This window comes from Prunus avium, chromosome 8, assembly GCF_965620075.1.
Source record: "Prunus avium chromosome 8, drPruAviu1.hap1.1, whole genome shotgun sequence".
NCBI lineage: Eukaryota > Viridiplantae > Streptophyta > Magnoliopsida > Rosales > Rosaceae > Prunus > Prunus avium.
In genome coordinates this window covers 25,373,725-25,397,395 of record NC_142291.1, presented here as the reverse complement: position 1 = coordinate 25,397,395, position 23,671 = coordinate 25,373,725, and the positions used below count along the sequence as shown (strand labels likewise).

General features: G+C 35.9%; 2 protein-coding genes and 1 pseudogene across 5 annotated transcripts; 1 reads left to right on the top strand and 2 right to left on the bottom strand.

The window, feature by feature from the left end:
- Positions 1-83: 83 nt before the first annotated feature.
- Positions 84-22,325, top strand: LOC110771600 (methylmalonate-semialdehyde dehydrogenase [acylating], mitochondrial-like). Of its 4 annotated transcripts, none has more exons than XM_088245210.1 (21): positions 84-185; positions 10,210-10,251; positions 10,541-11,113; positions 11,747-11,841; positions 12,065-12,136; positions 12,220-12,381; positions 12,475-12,553; positions 12,628-12,782; positions 13,590-13,653; positions 14,968-15,047; positions 15,361-15,426; positions 17,282-17,332; positions 17,454-17,605; positions 19,946-20,036; positions 20,230-20,310; positions 21,186-21,263; positions 21,385-21,420; positions 21,513-21,556; positions 21,636-21,714; positions 21,809-21,899; positions 21,999-22,325. In XM_088245210.1, the coding sequence occupies exons 3-21, from the start codon at positions 10,564-10,566 to the stop codon at positions 22,067-22,069; spliced, it is 2,097 nt and encodes a 698-aa protein (XP_088101336.1). In that variant the 5' UTR covers positions 84-185; positions 10,210-10,251; positions 10,541-10,563; the 3' UTR covers positions 22,070-22,325. The 4 variants fall into 4 exon arrangements, with proteins under 4 accessions (XP_088101336.1, XP_088101335.1, XP_088101334.1 ...); XM_088245209.1 differs by lacking the exon at positions 84-185 and adding an exon at positions 8,762-8,972; XM_088245208.1 differs by lacking the exon at positions 84-185 and adding an exon at positions 8,762-9,018.
- LOC148292389 (uncharacterized) lies at positions 2,179-3,438 on the bottom strand (annotated as a pseudogene).
- Positions 4,038-4,482, bottom strand: LOC110771599 (uncharacterized protein At2g29880-like). The gene is made up of 2 exons (XM_088245802.1): positions 4,387-4,482; positions 4,038-4,238 (listed from the first exon to the last, which is right to left on the bottom strand). The coding sequence occupies exons 1-2, from the start codon at positions 4,480-4,482 to the stop codon at positions 4,038-4,040; spliced, it is 297 nt and encodes a 98-aa protein (XP_088101928.1).
- Positions 22,326-23,671: the final 1,346 nt, after the last annotated feature.

Below are 23,671 nucleotides of genomic sequence, written 5' to 3'. Positions count from 1 at the left end.
TATTTTTACACCAAATATTTTTGGCCAAAAAGGCCTTCATAGACGTCTCATTTTCACGGTGCGAAGCAGAAACCTCATGTTGCAAACGGGTTGAGTTCATTTTATACGCAAACGGGTTGAACCAAACGCCATAAGCTTCGCCGGACGTTCGCCGCTGTCTATTCGCAAGCCGGCCTCTGTCACCGGTGAGCCTTTTTTCTTTCTATGTAGCTCTATATTCTGTTTGGTTCCCAAGAAACTCAGAAAAACAAGGAAAGTAAATTGTTAAATTGAGTGTTAGTTTGAGTTTTAATAACAGACGACTTAAGTTGGTTGAAATTTAGGGGGGTGTATTCAATTGAGATTTTAAAAGACTATTTATGGATAAATAAGTCTAGTGGATTTTAAAAGACTATTTAGGAACATAATGACTTGGAAGAACTTTTTAAAAGATTTTTTATATTTAGGATTTTTTATGTTTGGATTTTAAAGTTTTATATCATAAGAATTTATAAGATTTGGAAGGACCAGATGGATTTTTTATTTGTATGATGCTAACTAATGAGATTGGATTTTCTGCTCATCCTTACATAAAACGGTGTCATTGTTTCACTTTATTATAGGAGATGACTTTAGAAGAGTATGAGAAGGTGCTTGAAGAGAAGAGGAAGGCTCTGCTTACATTGAAGACTGAGGAAAGAAATGTTGATTTGGACAAAGACTTGAAGTCCATGCAGCAACTTTCAAACAAGAAGGAAAACAATGACATCTTTATCAAACTGGTGAGTCCTGACACAGTCGGATGATGAGCAAGGTTACTAGGCTGCAGACACTTGGTTCAAACAATGGAATGGAGCCATAATAAAAAAGCCAATAAAAGTCAATTGCTTAAAGTTGTGGGCACTTGCATCAGCGATAATAGATACGAGATCAAATGGAATGGAACAATAAATAAAAGCAAACATTCAAAGTTACAAGAGTCAATGAAAAAGATAACAAAGAAAGACAAGTTAAAGTAAAAGCCAATAAAATTTTCCCAATCTTTAAATAGCCAATTTGATGTAGCTTCATGTCCTCCTAAGGCCATCCCCAATGGTTGGGGCTCTAAAAAGGGTTTATAGAGCCCCATTTAGAGCTCCGATGGAATCTTTGGGGCTCTAAAGGAATCTCTCCCACAATGGGGGGCTCTATATTCATGGCGGGCTCTATATTTTTTTATGATGTAATTTGATTTACATGGTTTTTTTTTTTTTGGTTAACTATTTTACTTTAATGTTTATTCATGTTATGTTAGTTTTTTTTTTTGTGAACATTTCAACCAAAAAAAATCAAAATTTGGACAAGATTTGGAAATCAACATTTATTTCATAGATACAATGGTCATCCCAAAGTTGGATATGGATCCCTTGCATTATGGCTTTCCACCCCTCTCTTATCTACATTGTCAGATAATAATTGTGGTAGGCATGGTGATGTCCCCTTTGTTATGGCCTTCCATCCCTATGCCTTTTACTTTTGTCATTAAATTAAACAAACTAGAACATTTTTAAGATAATAAAACAAAGTACAATGGAATTTAAATAATAGAACAAAGTACAACGGAATTTAAATAAAACAAACTATTAAACTATTCTAGAAATCATCATCTTCTGGGAGTTGGGGACGATAGACTTCATCCTCAAAGTGGGGACGATAGACTTCATTTTGGCCACTCTTGTTCAACCTTGCCACTTGAGTAAGACACTCGGAGAATTTGTTGCACAATTGGGAGATGTTCGTCCAACGCGATTTCAAGCTCTTTGATGATCTAACTTCTTCGGCATCGGGATGAAATTGTATGAATTGATCTCTTATTCGATTCCACATTGTGCCACTTGATTGACAATTCCCGATAATTGGATCTTCACTAATGATTATCCAAGCTCGGCATAGAGCAACATCTTCATCGATGGAGTAATTTGCACCTTTTTGCTTCGAACTTTCGGCCATTGGTGGAAAAGAGATTAACACAAAAAATTACAAAAAATTAAATAATCTAGTGAGTGAAAAAATTTGACAAATTGAGCAAGAGAAAGATGTTGTGGTGTGTAAAAATTATGAGAGATATGATGGATATTTATAGGGAGAATTGAGTTGCAAATCTATTTATTAAAATAAAAATTTTTTTTTAAAAAAAGAAAAGAAGACAAAATGGCCGTTTATATCCGTTGGAATATAGCTGTTGGGCAAAAAAATTTGCCCGTTTTTTTCCGTTGAAATAAAGCTGTTGAAACAACTTTGCAAATTTGTTTTATATGGGCCAACATGCAAAGAACGTGGGCCAGCAGCAAATCAACAATCAAATTGAAGGCAAGTATGCCTTGTACAGTCGCAGGCAAGTGAGAAATAACACAAAAGTGGGCTGCAACTTTTTCAATTGGTGGGTCCCACTCGGTTTCAGGGGCTTCAACCAAGGTCACACATTTAGCTACTGCTCCGGCTGGGCTTTAAGTTTTAGAGCCCCAAATTTGCACCATTGGGGATGCCTTTTTGAAGAGAGTTTGTATATATTAGAGCCTTGTGGTGGTTGAGCCCCAAATAGAGCCCCCATTGGGGATGGCCTAAGTAGCATTTCTCCACATATCTAAAGCTATGGTAGCCCTCCATGCATTAGCATTTTCTCGTTGCTGCTCTTGGGTTTGAACAATAGGTTCCAAATTATCTTCTTCATTAACTGGTAATACTGAAGATGAAGATTCGTCTGTTGGTTCAATTGGAAATTCATCAGAACGACACTCTTTGCGAAGAAAGTTATGTTGTGTAGCACAAGCTCTGCTTGTGTCTTAAATGGAAATGGAGGCGTTGACTTAAAAATTGTGAATCGTGATTTAAAAATGCCAAATATCCTCTCAATCACATTCCTCAATGACGCATGGCGAAGATTGAACAATTCATTTTCATTTTGAGGGTCATTACCATGACCTGCAAAATCTTGGAGATGATATCGCACACCTCGAAATAGAGCTAAAAATTGGCGCCGATTAGGAAATCCACAATCCACTAGAAAATATTTACCTAATTATATATACAATACATATAAAATTAGTATGAAAAGTTAAAATAAAAAAAACATATTTATCATTTAAAAAATAAGTACTTACCTTGGGCCACTTTAAGTCCATTCCTCCTTGATAAAGCATCATTTAGTAGCTTTGAATCATGAGCGGGCACAGGCGGTCTTGGTCTAGCCATCAAATCAGATGCTATTGAATTCAAGGCCTTCAAAATCTTGTGAAAATTTTCACTAGCAGCGAATTGTGATCGGCGAAATGTATTACGAATTACACAATATCGAGTATTTTGGCCAACTATTTGTAGGAACGCTGCAAGCATTTCTTCGACACAAATAAATCTTGTATCCTCCAAAAGTGTTTTTTCTCTAAGAATTGAGCATAACTTCCGGAATGCATCTGGATACATTTTATATACTTGTCGGAAGATTGTAGGATCATCGTTTAATGCTTGATGTATATAGTCATATCCAATGGTAGTAATTCGCCGTCGAGTTAATGGACGTTCAATATATTCACCATGCATCATATTCAGAAACTGATTTAGCACATGCATTACTGAATAAATTGCCATCACTGAACTGTAAATGGATTCATAAAATTCTTCATCTATTTAATTCATCATCCATATCTTCATCATCAATTTCTTCTTCCTCTATGTCATTACCTTCATACATGTTCTGTTGTGACATTATACGTATATAAAAAAATATACGAGACTGCAAAACAGTAAAGAGAAGAATATAATATGTATGTGAAGCTGCTGTCAAAATAGTTTAACCAAGTAAAAAAGTAAAAGCTATCCAAATAGTTTAACCAAATAAAAAAGTAAAAGCTGTCAAAATAGTTTAACCAAATTACAATAACAATAGTTCAACCAAATTACAATAACAATGGTTCAACCAAATTATAACCCAAATAGTTCAACCAAAGCACCCAAATAGTTTAACCAAAGTACGAAATAGTTCAGCCAAAGTAGAAGCAAAATAGCACAAACAAAAATATAGTTCAACAACATTGGTAGGGTGATGGAGGCTGGTAGGATGGTTCATAGTGATTTGGTGCTATGAACGCATCATTGTTAGGATCATATGAAAAGTCTTCCATCCCGAAATCTCTATTTTCTTCCCCATAAGTTGTTGCATCGGTATCATCAGCGCCCAATGCAATGGAGCCATTCCCAGTAGCAGTTCCACCCCAAACGACAATCTTCAAATCCTCATAATCAACAACACTCTTTTCTCAAAGTTTACTGTAACTTGGGTGGGACTAGCAAAGAACAAATTATTCATTGTTAATATTTTGTACTAAACTAGTAAGCTATAAATATATTTAAAAGATTATGAACTAAGCTCACCTTCAAGTAATCTTTCCATGCTTCATCACTAGCAGTGAACGTCTTTGCAATTGGGTCCCACCCAAAGCCAGAGTTGTTACGCATAAGCGTAGACATCTTGTTATATTGCTTCTTAAACCACTTCATTCGACTCAAGTAATTATTATAAGTTTTTGGGAACCTAATTTTCGCATTAAGACGATGAAGTATCAGTCTTTCTACATTTTGCTTGCTAAGTGACCCATTAGCATCACGCAATCCACTATTGATAGCATCCACCAAGAGGTGCAACAACTCATTGATATCGTCCATGGTCCAAGATTCATAGTTCTCTTTCTCTTTGCCCTTTCCTTTGTTATTTCCTTGTTGTGAATCCCCCATTAAATTACTACTACAACATATGTAAGAAATTTATTAGTTATTTCACAAGAATACATATCATACCAAACAAGAAAAGAAAAGAAAAGAATTTCACTCATGTTTTCTATTTTCTATTTTCTTTCTAACTTTGGTAAATATTAGTTGGATACCAAGAAAGAAAGGGAGTACTGGAAAACTGATTTACCACCGACAATAATAATGCTGAATGAAAAAGGAAATCTCCTTAATGAAACCCAACAACAATAATAATGCAAAATCCGTGCTTCAAGACCCAGTCAGTTCTCTCTATCTCTCTCCATACAATTCAAAACCCAACAACAATAATAATTTTGCTTCAAGACGACACCAAACCTGGACTCTTTTATTTTATTTATTTTTTGTTGGTTGGTAGATAATTTTGCTTCTGTACACTTCCTATCAGCATGGTTAATGGAAGTAGCTCTCTAGTCAATCTCAAACCCACATATGAACAATCAGCATGGTTACGAAGAGTCAACAAACCACATATAAACAATAGACATTCCTCCCAACAAATCTTGTTCTTCCTCGAAGGGCCATAGGCACAGAGTCAACAAACCACATATCAGCATGGTTAAGAAGAGTCAATAAACCACTCCATACGCCACATATAAACAATCAACAAACCCACAAAGTGCCATAGACACAGACCATAAATCGAAAAAGGCATATAACAAATATACAGACAATAAACACAAGAAGACATAGCACGAGAAGGAAGCAATACCTTGTTGAAGAGCTGTTTATCTTCACGAAGAGCTGTTCGTCTTCTCTAGCAGACAAAAAAAAATCTCACGTGAAAAGTCTGATGGGTTAGGGTGGGATTTTTTTTATAGGGTTTGGTATTTATACCTCCCACTAAAAAGTCACACTAATTCCCTATTTAAAAAAAATCCTTCGAAATTAGCAAGTTTTTGAATACCAAAAGACTTTTTGTTACTTGTTTAAAGTCTTGATTGAATACCACTAGATTTGGACACCCTCTTTAAAAAATCCTATTAGTCTTGATTGAATACCACAAGACTTGTTTAGATTATTTAAAAGTCTTAATTGAATACCACAAGACTTATTTATCCCAAAATAGTCTTTTAAAATCCTAATTGAATACACCCCCCTTAATTCTTCTTTACACTAACTCTTTTATTTGATTTTTTTTAATCTTCAAGCTTTTTGATTTTCTTTTGTTCTTGATAAGTATTCAATAAGGGTTTGATGCATTTGACTTTAATTTGGGTGTACAAAAGGCATCGTTTATGCGTTCCTTGTCTTGAAAGAGGGAAGTAATTCTTGTTTGATTATGGATATTCTTCTAGTTCAGTTTACAGTAATCCATAGAATTGTTTGGAGGTTGAAAAATATAACAAAATTTGTGAAAGATGAATTGATGAATGCCTATGTTCAATATAGTTTTGGGTGTTCTAAATTCTCGGTGTCTTGCAAAGGAGTAAAGTTTCAAGTTGTCTAAGGTCCTAAGTGCAAAATGTGAGTATCCATGGAAAAAGTGCATGTTGTGGATATCAAAATATATTGCAACATTTTCATCGTAACTGTTGTAATTTATCTAGAATATGTGGCTGCATTATGGAAAGTATGAAATGCTACAAAGCTGAACTTTAAGAAAACCATATCGACATGAGGGAATAACTAGCCAGTTGAAGGTGTGAATAAGAATTCTTTTTTACGCCGTCCACTGTGTGAACTAGAGCACTCTAGTGTGTTTAGCTTCTCCTAATTGAAGGTACGGGGTTGCTAAGGACCATTTTGTTAGATGGGATTTGGTGGCCAAATTTAGGAGTGAAGGCGAACTTGGAGTGGGTTCTCTGAAGGAAAAGAATGAAGTTTTGCGTGCTGAATGATTGTGGCGTTTTCCTTTGGAATCTAATTCCTTGTGGCAGTTGGTGATTAGTAGTAAATACGGGGTTGCTAGGAATGGGTAGGTTGCCAATCCTGCTACTACGGGCTCCTTTCGTAATCCTTGGAAGGATATTTCTTCTAGTTACCACACATTTTTACAATGTTGTAGGTTTGAGGTGGAAATGGGGACATGGTGAGATTTTGGGAGGACAATTGGGCGAGGGAAGGGGTTTTGAAGGATCTTTTTCCCAGATTGTTTGTGCTGTCTTCGAAGCACTTTTTATGCATTTCTCGTTTCGTGGACATTCAGGTGTTCCCGTATAATTGGGACTTTGGCTTTAGGAGGAATATGAATGAGAGGGAGTTAGCTGAGGTGATCAAGATGCTGGACATCCTTGACGGAATTAGATTGGATAGGAGATGGTTGGAGCTAGAGGGTTTAGGGTTTTTTTTCGTGCAAATCTTTTTGTTCTTTTCTTCTCAACAATGGGATGGCAGAGGGCTTTCTTCCTTATTCTCTAATTTGGAAGGCCAAATCTCCTCCTAAGGTTAAAGTTCTCATCTGGTTGGTGGCCTTTGGGAAAGTAAACACATATGATCTTGTCCAAAGACGAAAACCGTACATGTATTTGTCTCCACACTAGTGTGTTCTATGCAAAATGAGTGAGAAAAATGTGGATCACCTTTTTTTACATTGCCCTTTAAGTCTTTGGTGGACCTTGTTGAGGGAGGTTAAGACTGTTTGGGTTATTCCAAAAGGTTGTTTTGATCTTCTCTGTTCCCATTTTGTCATTTGGGGCAGGGGAAAGTGTGCTTCAACCTTATGGGGTTGCTTGGTGCAGCTTGTATTTTGGAAAATTTGGCTGGAGCATAACATGAGGGTTTTTGATGAGTATGAGGGAGTGGGTATTGGTGAATTATGGGATAGAGTTAAATTATGGGCAGCTCTATGGGCTTCTGTCACTTCAGATTTCAAAGACTATTCTTACTCCACTATACTGAGGGATATGGCTGCTGCTGTGATGTAAAGTGTTTTTTTGCATCATTTTTTCTTTGGGTCTTTCTGGTGTAGCAGTCTCTGTGTAGTTTGGCTGGTGTCTTTGTTTTTTTTGGGAAATTTGCATAAATACCAAATGAACTTTTAGGCATGTGCGAAATTACCACATGAACTTTTAATTTATACTATTAACCACCTGCAGTTTATAGTGTTGCAATGTACCACCTACGTCTAACTCTGTTAAGCTTTCTGTTAAGTTTAATGACATTTCGGTCAATTTCTTTTATAACTAAAAAATTTAGAATTTCTAAAAGTATAGAGTTATAAATATAAATATTTTTTATTCATGCATCTTTCAACACCAGTTCTCCCCCACTACCTAGTAGCTCCCTCCCCTCTGCATAAACCTTATTTTATACCTCTCTCTACCTCTCCCACTGTTTCCCTCCCCTGAATCCAACAAAATTTGTTGTAGGTTGTTGAAGAATTGAGTAATCAAAAGACAGATATGTTGTTTGGTATATGAACCTTCGACAAGAATTGAGTAATTGCATTATGGCTATAGAAGAATAAATATTCTTCTTCGGTGCACAGAGAGAGAGAGAGAGAGAGAGAGAGAGAGAGAGAGAGAGAGATGAAGTAGGGTGTACGAAGACATAAAGTTCAGGTGGTACATTGCAACATTATATAAAGTTCAGGGTTGTACGATATATATAAGTCCATGTGTTAATATATTAATTTAGATAAAAAAAAAAAATGTAAGTAGAATAAAGCTACCACCGGGTGGAGTTTATCTATATATATAAAGCAAAAGATAGAGAATGGTGAAATATTCAAAATACCAAAAAATGGTTAATGCAAACATTAAGAATTGAAATTATTAATTAAATGAGGATAATTGAAATGGAAAGAAAAATCAGATAATTGATCCTGCTTTTATGGAACACAACTACCCATTATCTTTTTTAATTCTAAAATTACAATAAAGGTAAAAAAAAAAAAAAAAAAAGAAACTTTGCCCCTTTTTTTTTTTCAAAACACTCCAAGTGAAACGACGTCGTTTCATTTAAATTTTTTTTTTAAAACACCGCAATCGAAACGACGTCGTTTCATTACAATAAAGCTATTAAAAAAAACACCCGAGTCGTCTTCCTCGCAGAGTCGCAGCCAATTTGCAGACTCGCAAAATTTCTTCCGGTTCAGAAGTGTCCAGCTCTGGCGCGCCTTGCTCCGCCTCGCTCCGCCTGGCCAAGCCTTGCAACGCCTCCTCACGCCTTCCCCGCGCTAAACGTGCAACTCTCGAAACAGCCGACCGCCTCGGGCGATTTCCTGCCGACTCGCTCCGACACGCGCGAAGGCATGCCTTTGAAAACACTGGTTAATAGTAGAAATTAAAAGTTCAGGTGGTATTTATGCCAATTTCCCTTGTTTTTTCTGTTGTTGTTCGTTTGGCTTGTGGATGCCTTATCCACTTGTGTGTTCCTTTTCGTTTCTTTCAATACATTTCGTTTCTATTAAAAAATAAAAATAAAAAAATTGAAGGAACTCTGCTCAGGGCTGTTGAAGCGTTTAGTGTGTGCCACATCTGGTATGAGGTGTGGCTAAATGCATTTTTGGTACAATAGATCAGTTTGACAATGGAAATGCATAACTAGGAAACTGCAAGTAGAAATAGTCCTGTAAAGATTAAATGATAAAAATTTAAATGCTGTGTAATATAAGCTGCAAGTAAATTATTTGATATCTTAAAATTGATGTTCTAACAACTAGTTCTTGGTCTAGTGGGTTTTCTCTTCACAATGTTGGAAGAGCTACAAGCTTCAGTTTCCCCCTCTCTCATTGATAAAAAAAAATTGATTTTCTAATTTGAGATTAAATCAAGTAAATCTTATAAATTTCAGATGTGTTGTTAGTATTAGCAATCATTATATGCGGAAAGGTGGAAGCTTAAAACCTGAAATCACTGGTGAAAAGAAAGAAGAAAGATTTCTTAGTAGGAAGGTCAATCACATTAGTAGGGGCTTTAGATGATATTTCTTTTTGTTATGTTGTCTCTGTAAATTTGTGTGCTTCTTGTCCACATAAATGTAAAAATGGAACATTCATCAGTGGACAGCCTACTGATGGATGTTTCAATTTTCATTTGTACTTTTTGGGCTTACTTAATAGAGTCACTCCTTCCCTTAAATAAAAGAGCAAGATGTTTCTATACATATAACTAAAATTCAGGACGTCTCCGGATATTGAGTTCTTAGTTGATTTTATTTGGTTGTTTTTGTTTATGTGGACTCCTTGTTCACCTTCAATGTAAATATACGTCTGTATCAGTAATTTACTTTTCAGTTTCCCCTAAAAGAACATAATTTCTAAATGGTAAATTGTGATTGAAGTGCGAGAGCTAATATAGCATCCTTTGTTTATTACATTAGATCAACCTTTATAATTGGTTGAAGTAGATTCGTTTAATACCTTTGAATCAAGTGTAGCTAGTCATAAACAGTCTGGGAATGAGCTAATTGAAAAGTAGAACCTGAGTAATTTGACGCTGTGTTCTTGCTTTCTTTCTTTCTTTCTTTTTTGCTTTTTTCTTGCAGGAAATGAAATGTTTGAGGGGAATATTCAGGCTATTGTATGAGGTGAATATCCTTTTACTTTTTCTGTAGTTATGCATCTCACATTACTTTTATGACAATCTGACATTAGAGGGGCATGGATGGTCAGTATGGAAATTCAAAATCCGAATTTACTTTTAAAAAGAAAGCCTCTCTGTTTTTTATGAAGGAGCCATATCGCAATGGATATGGGACACTGAATTTTGATAGTAATAAATTTTGTTTCTTATAGGAAAAAAAGAGGAAGCAAGAAACATTGGATTTGGGGATAATATGATACATGAGTGATGATGATAAGGATGTTTCGATGCAGGTTTTGTCTTCTAGTTATTAAAGATGGACCTTCAGATATGCACAGAGTTAGATGATCCACTGCAGATGCTTCCACCTCCATCTGGAACTTTCGTGGATCGTGACGAACTCATTCAACATGTTGGGGACTTCGCTGTATCACAGGGATATGTTGTAACTATCAAGCAGTCTAAGAGGGATAGAGTAGTTATCCTTGGCTGTGACAGAGGAGGTGTTTATCGTAACAGGCAGAAACATATTGATGAGTCCTCCAGTGAACATAGCCGCAGGAAAAAAACAGGTTCTCGGCTGACAAATTGTCCTTTTGAGGCTGTAGGTAAAAAGGATGATGGCTTGTGGGTACTTACCATAAAAAATGGAACACACAACCATGAACCCTTGAAGGACATTTCAGAACATCCCTCTGCTCGTCGTTTCTCTGAGAGAGAAGTTTTACTAATTAAAGAGATGACAGAATCTGGATTAAAACCTCGCCAAATTCTAAAGAGATTAAGACAAAGCAATCCGGATCTTTTATCAACTCCGAAGCATGTTTATAATGTTAAAGCAAAGCTTCGACAAGGAAACGTGGCAGGTAGAGACCTTTATTTGAGGAAGTATATAAAGAGTCTTTAATTGACTGCTAAGCTTTAATCTGCTCTCACTTCCTCAAAGGTAAAAGGAAAAATAAAAGAAAAACCACCTAATTATTATTAGTGAACCATCAGCCCCGATGTCCTTCATAGTTTACAATCAGATCTAGCATATCTCTTTGGGTTGTAGGTTCATGAGTTTGTTGTTGATATCATATGGGTTGCATATGATTTGGTTGTTTTGTAGTTTTGGTACGACTAGCCAAGATTTATTCAGAATTTTGGAGCTTCTATATACTCAGCCACCAAGAACTATTGTCCAGCTTGAAGGGGAGTGTCAATGAAGGCTATGAACAGTCTTATGTTTAGAGATGATTGAGCTAACTTGCTGATATGGTTTAGCTAATTTAGGGCTACTGATGATCTAAATTAGTTGATTTGATTGAGCAGATTTAGATATTTTCGGGGCTAATCTGTAGGAATTTTCATTGACTTTTCATTATGTATTGAGCTGATTTGGTTGATTTGGATGATTGATAAATAAGATCTCCTCTTCTCCCTTTCTTAAATTTTCTTTTCAACAAAAAGAAATGATTCGGTTTCCTTACAGTGGGTGATTGCATGTTGTGTTGCAGTTAGAAACTTCAAGTCTTTGAGCACGCAGAAATCTTTTGTAAGAAACAATTACTCTGCGGTTACGGAACCATCTTGGAGGCAGTGCAACCCCCAGGTAAGCTAGATGTTATTCAACAAAGGGCCAATCAACATAGTTAACTTTTGGTTTCACAGTCTTATTATTTCAACTACTTCTGTGACTGATACATGGTGATAAATGCATAAGGAATTATTGGCGTTATTATCTCTCTCTCTCTCTCTCTCTCTCTCTCTGTATAAATATATCTTGTCAATGGGTGCTATATGATTCCACATGAAATTTCTTTGATGTAAAACAGAGAGTTCCCAATCTCATAGGAGGCAGATTTGTTGATTCACAGTCATTTACCTCCATCGATGTTCTAAACCCTGTAAGTGCGAAAACACGAACACTGCCTATTCATTTTGTCTATGTGAAGTTAACTTTTCAGTAACTATGTCTTTTATTTGGCAGGCAACGCAGCAAGTTGTCTCACAAGTTCCTTTAACAACAAATGAGGAGTTCAAAGCTGCAGTGTTTTCAGCAAAACGTGCTTTTCCATTGTGGCGAAATACTCCTATTACTACTCGTCAGCGCATTATGTTTAAGTTCCAAGAGCTAATTCGGAGAGACATTGTAAAATTTATGTTATGATTACATAATTTAAGTTGAAATATTTAGGTTAAAAAAAGTTTCTATTAATGGGAGCTATAACAATTTTTGTCCTAGGATAAGCTTGCTATGTGCATTACAAGTGAACATGGAAAAGCATTGAAGGATGCATACGGTGATGTCTTACGCGGGCTAGGTCAGTGGTTTGAATTATAAAACCCTTACTTGGTCATGGTTACCTCCTGTAAGTTTTTTAATATCCTTTTGCAGAGGTGGTGGAACATGCTTGTGGACTGGCAACGCTGCAGATGGGGGAATTTGTTTCCAATGTAACCAATGGAGTTGATAGCTATAGCATTAGAGAGCCACTCGGTGTTTGTGCTGGGATTTGCCCTTTTGACTTTCCAGCCATGATTCCCTTATGGGTAAGCTTGCTAAACTTTAATTTGTTTTTTCTTTTCTGGTTAGTTTTGGGCTATCGTTTTGATCTAGGGACATGCTTAATAAGGTGATTAGTAATAGTGCTGTTTTTTCTCATTAGCTTTTAAATGAGACAACGAATTGTTGTCAGGATGGTGATTACACAACAGATTGAGTAAAAATATGGCTCCGTTTTTCTAAAGAATTCTCTTATTCTACTGCATGCATGCTTTAGTTGGATCTCTGGTACTCAATACACTTCTTTTAACTTCATGATATGCTTGATGCCATCATGTCAAACCTCCCATTGATTCAGCCCTCAATTAATTTTATAAAGTCTTTTTATGCTCACAGTTCAGCCCCAATTTGATGTTGTAGGGTACGCCATACCCTTTGTTTTGGGATATATATTCCCTTACTTTCGACCTACAGTGTTGGTTACTTGTATTTAAACACAAGAGTACAAGGAATGCAAACATGCAGAAATTAAAAAGCTTACACATTATGGTGCAACAATTATGAGCTTGCAGAACACAGAGCACAGATGCATGTTGCATAGATGTTGAACAAAAAACCTGTGTGGGCAAATGCACTCAAACAGTTCCTGCTGTGATAAGTTGGAAACTTATTTGAGCTATTTCCAATTTTCCATTAAACTAATTGTTATTGTTAAGTTTTGTATTTTAATCATGTTCATGCAAAGGTTAGGATCTTACATAGTGCAAGAAAGACTTTTTGTTGCAAAAATAAAAGAAAGAGAAAAGTTTGATTTAATTTTAAAAAGTATTTTCTGATGCACCTTTTATATGCAGATGTTCCCTATCGCAGTCACATGTGGCAATACATTTATTCTAAAGCCATCAGAGAAGGATCCAGGTGATTGCCAAAACCATCCTAGTAATGTGATTTGAATTTTACAGCTTTTGCTCCTTAGAATTATAATGCATTAAATTTAACTCTTTTTTCTTTCTTAATCTGTAATTTGTATTTTTTTTTTTTGGGGTTTTAAATGATACTGGTAGGGCTTTTGGGTCAATTTTCAAACTAGAGATAATAGGGACATGGATTTTTCCTAAAAACCTACTGAACATATTCAAAACTCATGAGGGTAATTATTCTTATAACAATACTCTTCAGCCAATTTTACATCCCATAGTGAAATTCCAAGCGGAAGCCAATTCAAGAATTAACCTAAAACCCCAATGACATGGGAGAGCTTGTGAATACATTATATATGCACATATTTTATATATAATATACCTTCATGTTGTTTAGCTTTGGTCTGGTTGTGATTTAATTTTGTGTGTAGAATTGTTTTGTAGTTTTGATGTGGACTCCATATCCACAGTTTTGCACTTTTTGAGACGATCATTAAAATTTGTATCCTTTCAGTATATATACATATGTATTTTTATTTAACTCCATGACATATCCTCTATATTAGTATCCAGGATACATAACAATGCTTTTTGTTGCATAATGACGCTTTATATGTATTGGCTGGTTCAAGTTCAACTGAACATAAAGACACACACTTCATATGAACTAGCCAGTACCATGATCAGGTTTATCAGTCCATTGTTGAACCAACCGGTTCATTATTTTTGGCCAGTTCTGATATGATAAAAACTGGCCAACCTACTGGTTCTCAGTACCATGATCAGGTTTATCAGTCCATTGTTGAACCAACCGGTTCATTATTTTTGGCCAGTTCTGATATGATAAAAACTGGCCAACCTACTGGTTCTCAGTTATTCTGGTCAGATCGGTTAATCCGCTTGGACTGATCAGTCTAGTTGGTAGTTTGGAAAGGACAACGGTTGGCTACTTCTTGTATCTCCTAATTGTCTATTTTGGGTGTATTTTTTTTCCCTCGAGGGATCGTCTTTCTTTGGTCTGTACTGTAGATGATTATTGCATGTTGGTGATCCTTGGAGGTTGTAGCCTTTGGTATTCTTCCTCCTCGTATCTCCCTCAATTTGTTGATATTTTTTCCTTCATTTTTTCTTCTTTTTGTTTTATTCACTTTAAGTAAAGTATTGCAAATTAAAACAATTGGGATTATGGGTTGCCTCTTATGCCTTTTTCTCCCTTTAAACACTAGGACTTTTTGACAACTACTTATTGGTTCACTACAGGTGCATATGGTTGTGCTTAAAAAGAAGTGACGTATTCTGTTGTGTTTTTCAGGGGCTTCTGTGATGCTTGCAGAATTAGCTACTGAGGCTGGTTTACCTAATGGTGTGCTAAATATTGTCCATGGCACTGATGTAAGCCTTTAACAATCATTTATCAGTTTTTGTTGAGTCCATTAAACCATTTGAAATTGCACCAAATGTTTGATGCTGTAACTATTTAGTAAATCATGTTATTTTTTTCAATTGAATGTCTGACAAACAAATCCACTTCTGTTTGGTCTATGTCATTTGCTTTATTCACTTTTCTTCTTGTCTTAATCCAGAAGTTTTAACTTTTAACTGGAGTTGAACTTATTCTGTTTTAATGATTCAACATTCCTTAGCAATTAATGTGTCCTTATTGCGCTGTAAAATTTGACATTATTTAAACTTTGATTCGGAGCAGGATATTCTCAATGCTATTTCTGATGATGATGATATTAAAGCTATCTCATTTGTCGGACCAAATGCAGTAAGTTATTCCTCAATTGAACTACTGTTACGAGTTGCAGTTTTCTTATGTTTATATGAAAAGTATCATAAGTGTTAAACATCTGTGACTAATATGTCCTTTTTGCCTTCTCCTATTTGGTTTATAAGTTTGCATTTGATCTGGTGGTAGAAAATAATGACCCTTTAATTATAGTGGGGTGATGTAGCTAAACATGGTGGATTTATAGCCACATGAAGGTAAGCTCGAATTGTAATATGTGTCCAACTTTTAAGGTCACAGCCAATAATTTATAGAGATGTACTATAAGGAGCTTTATTTCACTATGGATCAATGTTTTAAAAACATGGATCGTTCATCATCCTGGAAGGTGGCCTTTTTCCCAATCCACCTCAGCTGAGCCTTCTTCTACCTCAGTGGTGCTCTCGAGTTCGTCTACACCGCTGCCAAAAGGTGGCCTTTTTCCCAATCCACTGGTGGATCACAAACTGAAGGCCGTGCAACCAGGTATGCCAAATCATTCCAAGGGACTATCGATTGGTATGCCCATTGCTCAACTGGAGCCCTTCTTTTCTTTTGATTCTATGCTGCAGCCCAACTATACCCAACATATGATGGGTTCTCATCTGGTTGACGACACAGTTCCCATCCCTAACTTGCCTCCCCGACAACATGACAAGAACTTTGTGCACCAACACTTGGATTTTGACATAGACCACCATGCCCAGCCAGGTGTTTTTCCTAAACAGCGGCACTACGGCGATGACTTAAGAACACACTGGATTGAGGGTCTCTCACACCCACACACACGCTTGTGTTCATTGGCCGATCCTGTTGCTCATGGTCTAGGCAGAGATCTCTATTTGACGTTCTTAACAGGCATAATGTTCCATGCTTACGGAACAGATGGTTTCAAGGTGGCAAATATGATGCTGATCTAGTAGAACTAAAGGACGCAACGTGCCTCTTCACACTCAGGATTGTGCTTTTATTGCTCTTTACTCGTCGGAGTCGAGTTCTTTTCGGTGGAGGAGAATGATGTAGGACGCGTAGGACCTAAATTTATTAGTTTCCTAATGTATTTGTTAGTTTCCTAGATACTCTAGTTTTCCAAATTATAGTAGGATTTCTACTTTTCCAGATTTCCAGATTTCTAGTTTTAAGTTTCCTATTTTATTTGGGTTATGATTTCTGTTTAAGCAAGAGATTTTTATCCTATTATGTCTAGGTTTTAGTTTGCTATAAATACCCCCATGTAGTTCTTTAAAATTCAGATTTGAATGTTGAGTAAACCTTTTCCTAGAACTCTCTGATTTCATACCTTCGATCTATATTTTCTTCTCCTCGACCTCCGATATTCTTCTTTGTTCTACTGCTTCTGCCCTTTGCCTCGTCTTTTTGATCTATATTTCTTCTCCTCAATCTCTTATATTCTTCTCTGTTCGATTGTTAAGTGATTAATTTAATACCTACGGGCTGTTCTACATCACTTAGGTTTAGTGAAATTCCAGAAACTTATCTTAAGCAAGTCCTTTAGATTACATACCATGCACAGTACACCTTCATGCAGGTTCTTTTTGATTATGTATCCTAACTTGACATCTTGCAACCCCTACAGGAATATTTTTTGACATGATAATTCCTTTGACTGTAATGTTTCATTCTTTGTTTTGTTTATCTCAGCTTTAGTTACTCTTTGTTTTCTTTGTTTCCTGTTTGGAATAGTATTTTGATGCTATACACGTTATAGTAGAAACATACGGTTTTTTAGCTTTGTGATCTCAAAATTCTCGTGTCTTATTTTGCTCTTTTTATTGCCTTTTTTACTTGGGCTTACTTTTCATGTTTGATCATTTCCTCTTCAAAATTTTGAAAGGCTGGTGCTTACATATATTCACGAGCATTGGCTACAGGGAAACGCATTCAGGTAATTTCAAGCATTTCTTTCGTAACAAACCTAATATTCTTACTATGAGCAATGTGGTTGCACTTTTACCAATGCAGTAGTTGAAGTCAATGTAAATTGGCTGGTTGACTATTGTCTTCAGTCCAATGTTGGGGCCAAAAATCATGCAGTTGTTCTGCCTGATGCAAGCATGGATGCTACTTTGAATGCTCTAGTTGCTGCTGGTTTTGGTGCTGCGGGACAAAAGTGTATGGCACTCAGTACAGTTGTTTTTGTTGGAGGCATAAGTCTATGGTATTGCATTTTTGCCCCTTATTCAATGTTTAGACTTCCTTAATCCTGGTATTTTTGAGTTATATCTATTGAAGGTTAAAAACTGTAAACATAGCAACGCTGAGAATGAGTTATTTCACCTCTGTGTGCACTTTGGATACAGAGGGAAGAATAGAATGATAGACTAATATGGTTTTATAGGGTTTCCGACATATGGTAGTCAGATGGAACTCATACTTTTTTTTTTTTTTTTTGGTCAGAAGGAACCCATACTTAGAACACACAAATACCTACTATACTTTTTTTACCTGTACTGTAGATTCAAGGTGTTTGCATGCCCATGAAATGATAAAATCAGCAAGACTGAGCATTTCTGTAGAAGAACCTTATCTGGATCAGGATTCTGGTAGTGAGTGGATGTTGCTTCAATATTGTCATCGTTTTTGCTTTTTTAGAGATGTTATGATTCTATTAAGAAGTGTATGATTGATCATATGAAGTAGGTGCATGTCTTATTATTATTATTAATTTTTTTTGAAAAGAGAGTTCATGTCTTATTCATTACTTGCCTTTAATAAGTGATGAAACTATTCTCTTTTACTGAAAATTTGTGAATTCGTTTCAGTGTTTATTGGAAACAATCTTGAATTTAGAAAACTATTTCAGAAAGTTAGTTTTGTTTCCTACAATCCATTTAGAATTGGATGTGCTCAATACGCAGTATTTATTGAAAGTATTTCATTTCCGAAAAAAAGAATTATGTTTAGTATTACTGAGCTGCAGTTATTCCCTATTAATGTAAATGAGACTGCCTGCATTTAATTTGTGTCAAATTAGTGTATTTCCTAGTAACAGCATTACTGAATAGTCTGTTGGAAGCCAACTTCAGTACTCTTTTTTTTTAAAATTCCATTTGTTGCAATCCCATTTCTGATATACATTAATGATTACATTTGTTTCTATATAAATATTTGCTGTGTAAATGTCTAAAAATAACGTAGTTCAACTCTACTACTTGGATGAAAAAAGGAGTTATGCCTCATTGTAATTTTTGTATACTTAATTGATTGTTTTAATTTGTAATGCCAAATGGACTAACTATTCTTTATGCAACCCAATTTTGATGATATTCCATATCTCATTAATAAATGGGGGTTTCACTAAAACACCCAAAATGGGGGCTGAAATTATAAAAAAACCCAACACCCAAAACACTTTATAAACACACCCAAAACCCATCATTACACTCACACACTCAAAACCCATTTATAAACACACCCAAAAAATATACAATTGTTGATTTTGGGGTTGATTTTGGGTGTGTTTCTATGTTTAAATAGTGTTTGGGTTTTTTTTTATAAATACATGTCTAGGATTGGGTTTATTTATAATAATCTATTAATAAATTTAGTCAGAGATTAGGGTGCATGACCGAAATCTAGTTTGAAAGTACTGTATATGGTTGACCCCCGTTTGGTTCATGGGAAAGGAGACTTGGGAATGGGAATTCAATTCCTTTCCCATGTTTGGTAAGTCCAGCATGGGAAATGGATGCCTTGCACATGGGAAAGTAGGGGGGAAAGTGATGCCCTTCTCTTAACTTGGGTTTTGGTTTCCCTCCTCATGGGAAAGTTTGGGAAAATGAGCCAACATTCAATGCACAATTTTCATGACTATTTTGTCCCTATGAACAATTTATAATTACAACGTATCACTAAATGCATTCTTTTTTTTATTTGATTTAATATGGATATAATTGGAAAATTATACAAACTTTGTTTTCCATTCCTACTCAAAACAAACATGGGAAAGGAAACAAAGTGAAATCTCCCGGTTACTTTCCCAACATTACCAAAGTGGGAAAGGAATCTTTCATTCCCATTCCTTGGGAAATGACATGGGAATTGATTTCCCCTCAAATCCATTCCGTGAACCAAACGGGGCCTAGAGTTTGATTTCCTTAACCTCAGGGGCTACTAAACATAGGTTTGTGGTGGTAGAACTAGGCTAGTTTTCAACTGTGATGGGATCTCCCAATGCCCATACTTAGGGTGGAAGTATCTGGAGAACAAAAAGAAAAGAATAAACGTGAAAAGAATAGTGGATCTAATTTGTTGTGCATGTCAAATTCCTATTGATACTCTTCTGAAGGTGTGCGAATCAAAATTTAAAATAAAGAAAGGTTATATTTGAGTTTCTTAGGTATGCGACTTTGTTGAATTAATGTATAAGAAATATGTGAGTCTGTTTATTGTGCATAATGTCCCTGTGCATGTGTGAGTAGCATGTCAGAACTAATTTGGTTGTTAAATATCAAATAATTCGGTAAAGAGGGTTTTGTTATTGTTATGACCTTTCCAGGGAAGATAAACTAGTGGAGCGTGCCAAAGCACTTAAGGTTAATGCTGGAACAGAACCAGATGTAGACCTTGGTCCAGTGATTAGCAAGCAGGTTTAGATGATTCATACCTTTCACAGATTACATAATTCATACCCTATATACGTGTTGTACTGTATAAGTGAAACAAATTTTGAGTCATTTCTTTGCAGCATGATTGAGAATTTTTTGGAAAGATCAGATGCTTGTAGTGTTGCGTCTGGCTTATTATCAGTTCCTATTTACCTGTATTCTTCATTATTTACAGGCGAAGGAACAGATATGCAGATTGATTCAAACAGGTGTTGAAAGTGGTGCAAAACTGGTGCTTGATGGTAGAAACAGTGTGGTAAGGTTTTTTTATTCTCTCTTATATTACACCATGTTTAGTGCGATTTTATTGTGCTCAGTGCTCCAAAGGAGAAAGAGTAATGTGAGGCAGTTTATTATTGGTGAGATAAGGCTTAAACCTTCTAGAATTGATTTTTTATAATTAAATAGTATAAAATAGTTGAAAAGAGCCACTGATCATTATTCAAGCACAGTAATCAATTAAAAAAATGTATAATATTTTTATAACCAGTTGCTAAAAAGTATCGATCACACCTAGGAAAATAATAAAGACAGATGAAAACAAGTATGTCATACATGATCGCCGCTTGAAAGGCTGATTCCACCTGATTCCCGTAGAACTATGGATAAGATGGTATATTGTGTTTGTGGATGGTTGTATGACATGCCACCTACATATAATGGTAAATATAAATGCTATATATTATAGAAAATCAAATCTGACGAATCCACTTTGTCATACATGGCAGGACATGGATATTTTATCTGAAATACGAATTCATTTTTTCTTAACAGAATGTAAAGTAGTTTTAGTATGCATTGAAGAATTGTGGCACAACCAAACTTTGGGGTGGGGGTTTCCATTTAAGGGTTGATTATACCATTTTTTAATATAACTTGAATTCAGTTTTATATCATTTCTTGCCATGGGTGTAGCTCTTTTGGTCAATGCTATATCACTAATTTTGTCTCCAGTTTTGCAAAATATCAGTGGTTAAATATATGACCATTTCTTTCTTTCTTTTCTATTTTTGTTTTGGCATTTGCATTTACATTGCTAATTTTCTATTATGGTTAAGAATTGGTTGTTTGCAATGTATTTTAGGGGCTCTAGCTGTTCTAATTTTGAATTATTGATTTGTAAAAAAATAGGTTCCAGGGTATGAGCGTGGAAACTTCATTGGTCCCACCATCTTATCTGATGTTACCGCTGACATGGAGTGTTATAAGGTGTCTTCATATTATTTGTTTTAAAAAAAACGGAAGATACTTACTGATTTTTCAGTTGAAGACTTGAACTTTCAATTAGTCTTGATCTCCTAGTCCAATGTTAACACCTTATGTTGTGCAGGAGGAAATTTTTGGCCCGGTTCTTCTTTGTATGCAGGTTGATATTCGTAGCTCTTGTTCCTTAATTGACAAATTGGTTGTGTAGTCATGTCAGAACGGATTAAAATTTTTAATTTTTCTGATTGCCAGGCTGACAGCATCGAAGAGGCTATAAACATCGTCAACAAAAATAAGTATTTCCAAACAGAGAAACTCTCTTGATTTCCATAGTGGTACCAGAACCTTTAAAACTTATATCTCCTTGTCTCATAGATATGGCAATGGAGCTTCAATTTTTACGACATCTGGTGTGGCTGCAAGAAAATTCCAGACTGAGATTGAAGTTGGCCAGGTAATGAAAGTTGCTATTAATTATTGGCCGTGATACATTTGATTGAATGTAACTTCTTTTTAATTTGATTTCATTTGAACTGGATTTGGTTCAGGTTGGCATAAATGTTCCTATATCAGTTCCATTGCCCTTTTCCTTGTTTACTAGCTCCAGGCCATCTTTTGCGGGTGATCTTAGTTTTGATGGTAAATTATACGCCCTTACTTGCTAGAGGAAATTATGTTGAGTAAATTAGATAGGGAAGTTTTAAAAATTCATTCAAGCTAGAGATTTTTGAACCTCAGGCAAATCTGGACTTCAATTTTACACCCAGATCAAGACTGTGACTCAACAATGGAAGGATCTACCGGAGTGATGGAGCTGCCCTGTCAACGTCGATTTCATAGAGAGGATGTTGGACATTGATTTGGGACTCATCTTTTAGTCCATATGGGATCTTATTATTAGTAAGCCAGAATGTCTTATTGGTAAATGTCTATCTGTACATAGATGTCTTTATAATTAAATTATATTTTAGAGTTTACTACAAAAAATATTAGAGTTAAAGAGTGGATCAATAAGGACAAGGTTCAACAGCAGTCTCGTTTTCAATCATGGTTGTTGGTTTCTTATCTCCTTTGTTTGGTTCGTAACATGACAACGGCTCCTATGTCATGAATCATGATCCTGAAATAATGTTTCACAAAGGTTTTTGTAGAATTAGATGACATTCACTAACATGATATTTTTCTTTCCCTATATCCATTTAATAATGCGGTTGGTAAATTTTATATCCATACAATTGTTTAAAGGAAATATTTTAACATGTGGTGGTTAGCATTTTTCATTCAAATTCACAACTTGCTTAAACCGGCGAAACCGATGAAATTGGCCGATTCAAACCGTAATTGGACAAACAATGTTGAAATAATGCAAAAGGAAATAGATTGGGCCTAACTAAACTAAATTGTCTTAAATTGGTTTGGTTTGGTTTGTTTTCTCTGTGATTTTTGTCAAAACCAAAATAAATCAAACCATTATATTATAATTGGTTCAGTCGTGGTTTTTAAGTGAAACTGATCCAATCTGGACCGTGCCCACCCCATCACATAGAACATGATTTCGTGCGCATCTTCCATGGATGTGAAGAAATTATAAAGTAGTGCAGACTTACCAGCAGCATGCAATACTTTGTATTTTAGCCGCGACCATGGCTAAAATACGAAGTATCTTCACAAGCATTTAAAGAGCTGGCGGAGCCTCTTGGGAGCGTTTTAAGAGACATGGGATCAGCCCGGATAGGCATCAGCTCTCTTTCCAAACAGAACGCAGATAGGCATTAGTTCGGGGACTAACCTGAGTGATCACCCTTGCCGCCTGAGGATCATATTGTCGTCAATCACTCAACGGGCGGACCAACTGTCATATCCGCTCAGAAACTGACCCGAGCATTCACACAAAAAGAATGAACGACCACGAAGGAGCCACATCGATGATAAGGCCTCTCCTAACAGAAGAACAGTACGCCACCTCTAGAACCACCACTCTTGTCACCTCTAATCCCACTTGTAGATCTGCCATTCGCCCCCAAACAAGATGTGACGAAGGACAGACTACTCCGCAGCCCAACCCTTACTAAAACCATGTGAAACCATCATGACTGAAACGTGGCCAAGCCGTTTAACACAACTTACAAATATCTTGTAAAAGAAACCCATAAATAGAGGGGATCCTCATAAATAAAGGACACACCATTTCTTAGCCAGAAAAGGCTAGAAGCATCATCTTTGTAATTATATTCCTATCCACCTTCAATTAAGAGAATATTCAGATACTTGTCCTTTCCTGTCCATGTTTTTTATTTTTAGAAGTCTCCATCTTCCATACTCCCACACCTTGGGGTGGTCAAGGTTCTTAAGTCGACCACTGGAATTTGAGGTTCAACAAGTGCAACGCAAGTTAGCTTCGTAGGAGAGAT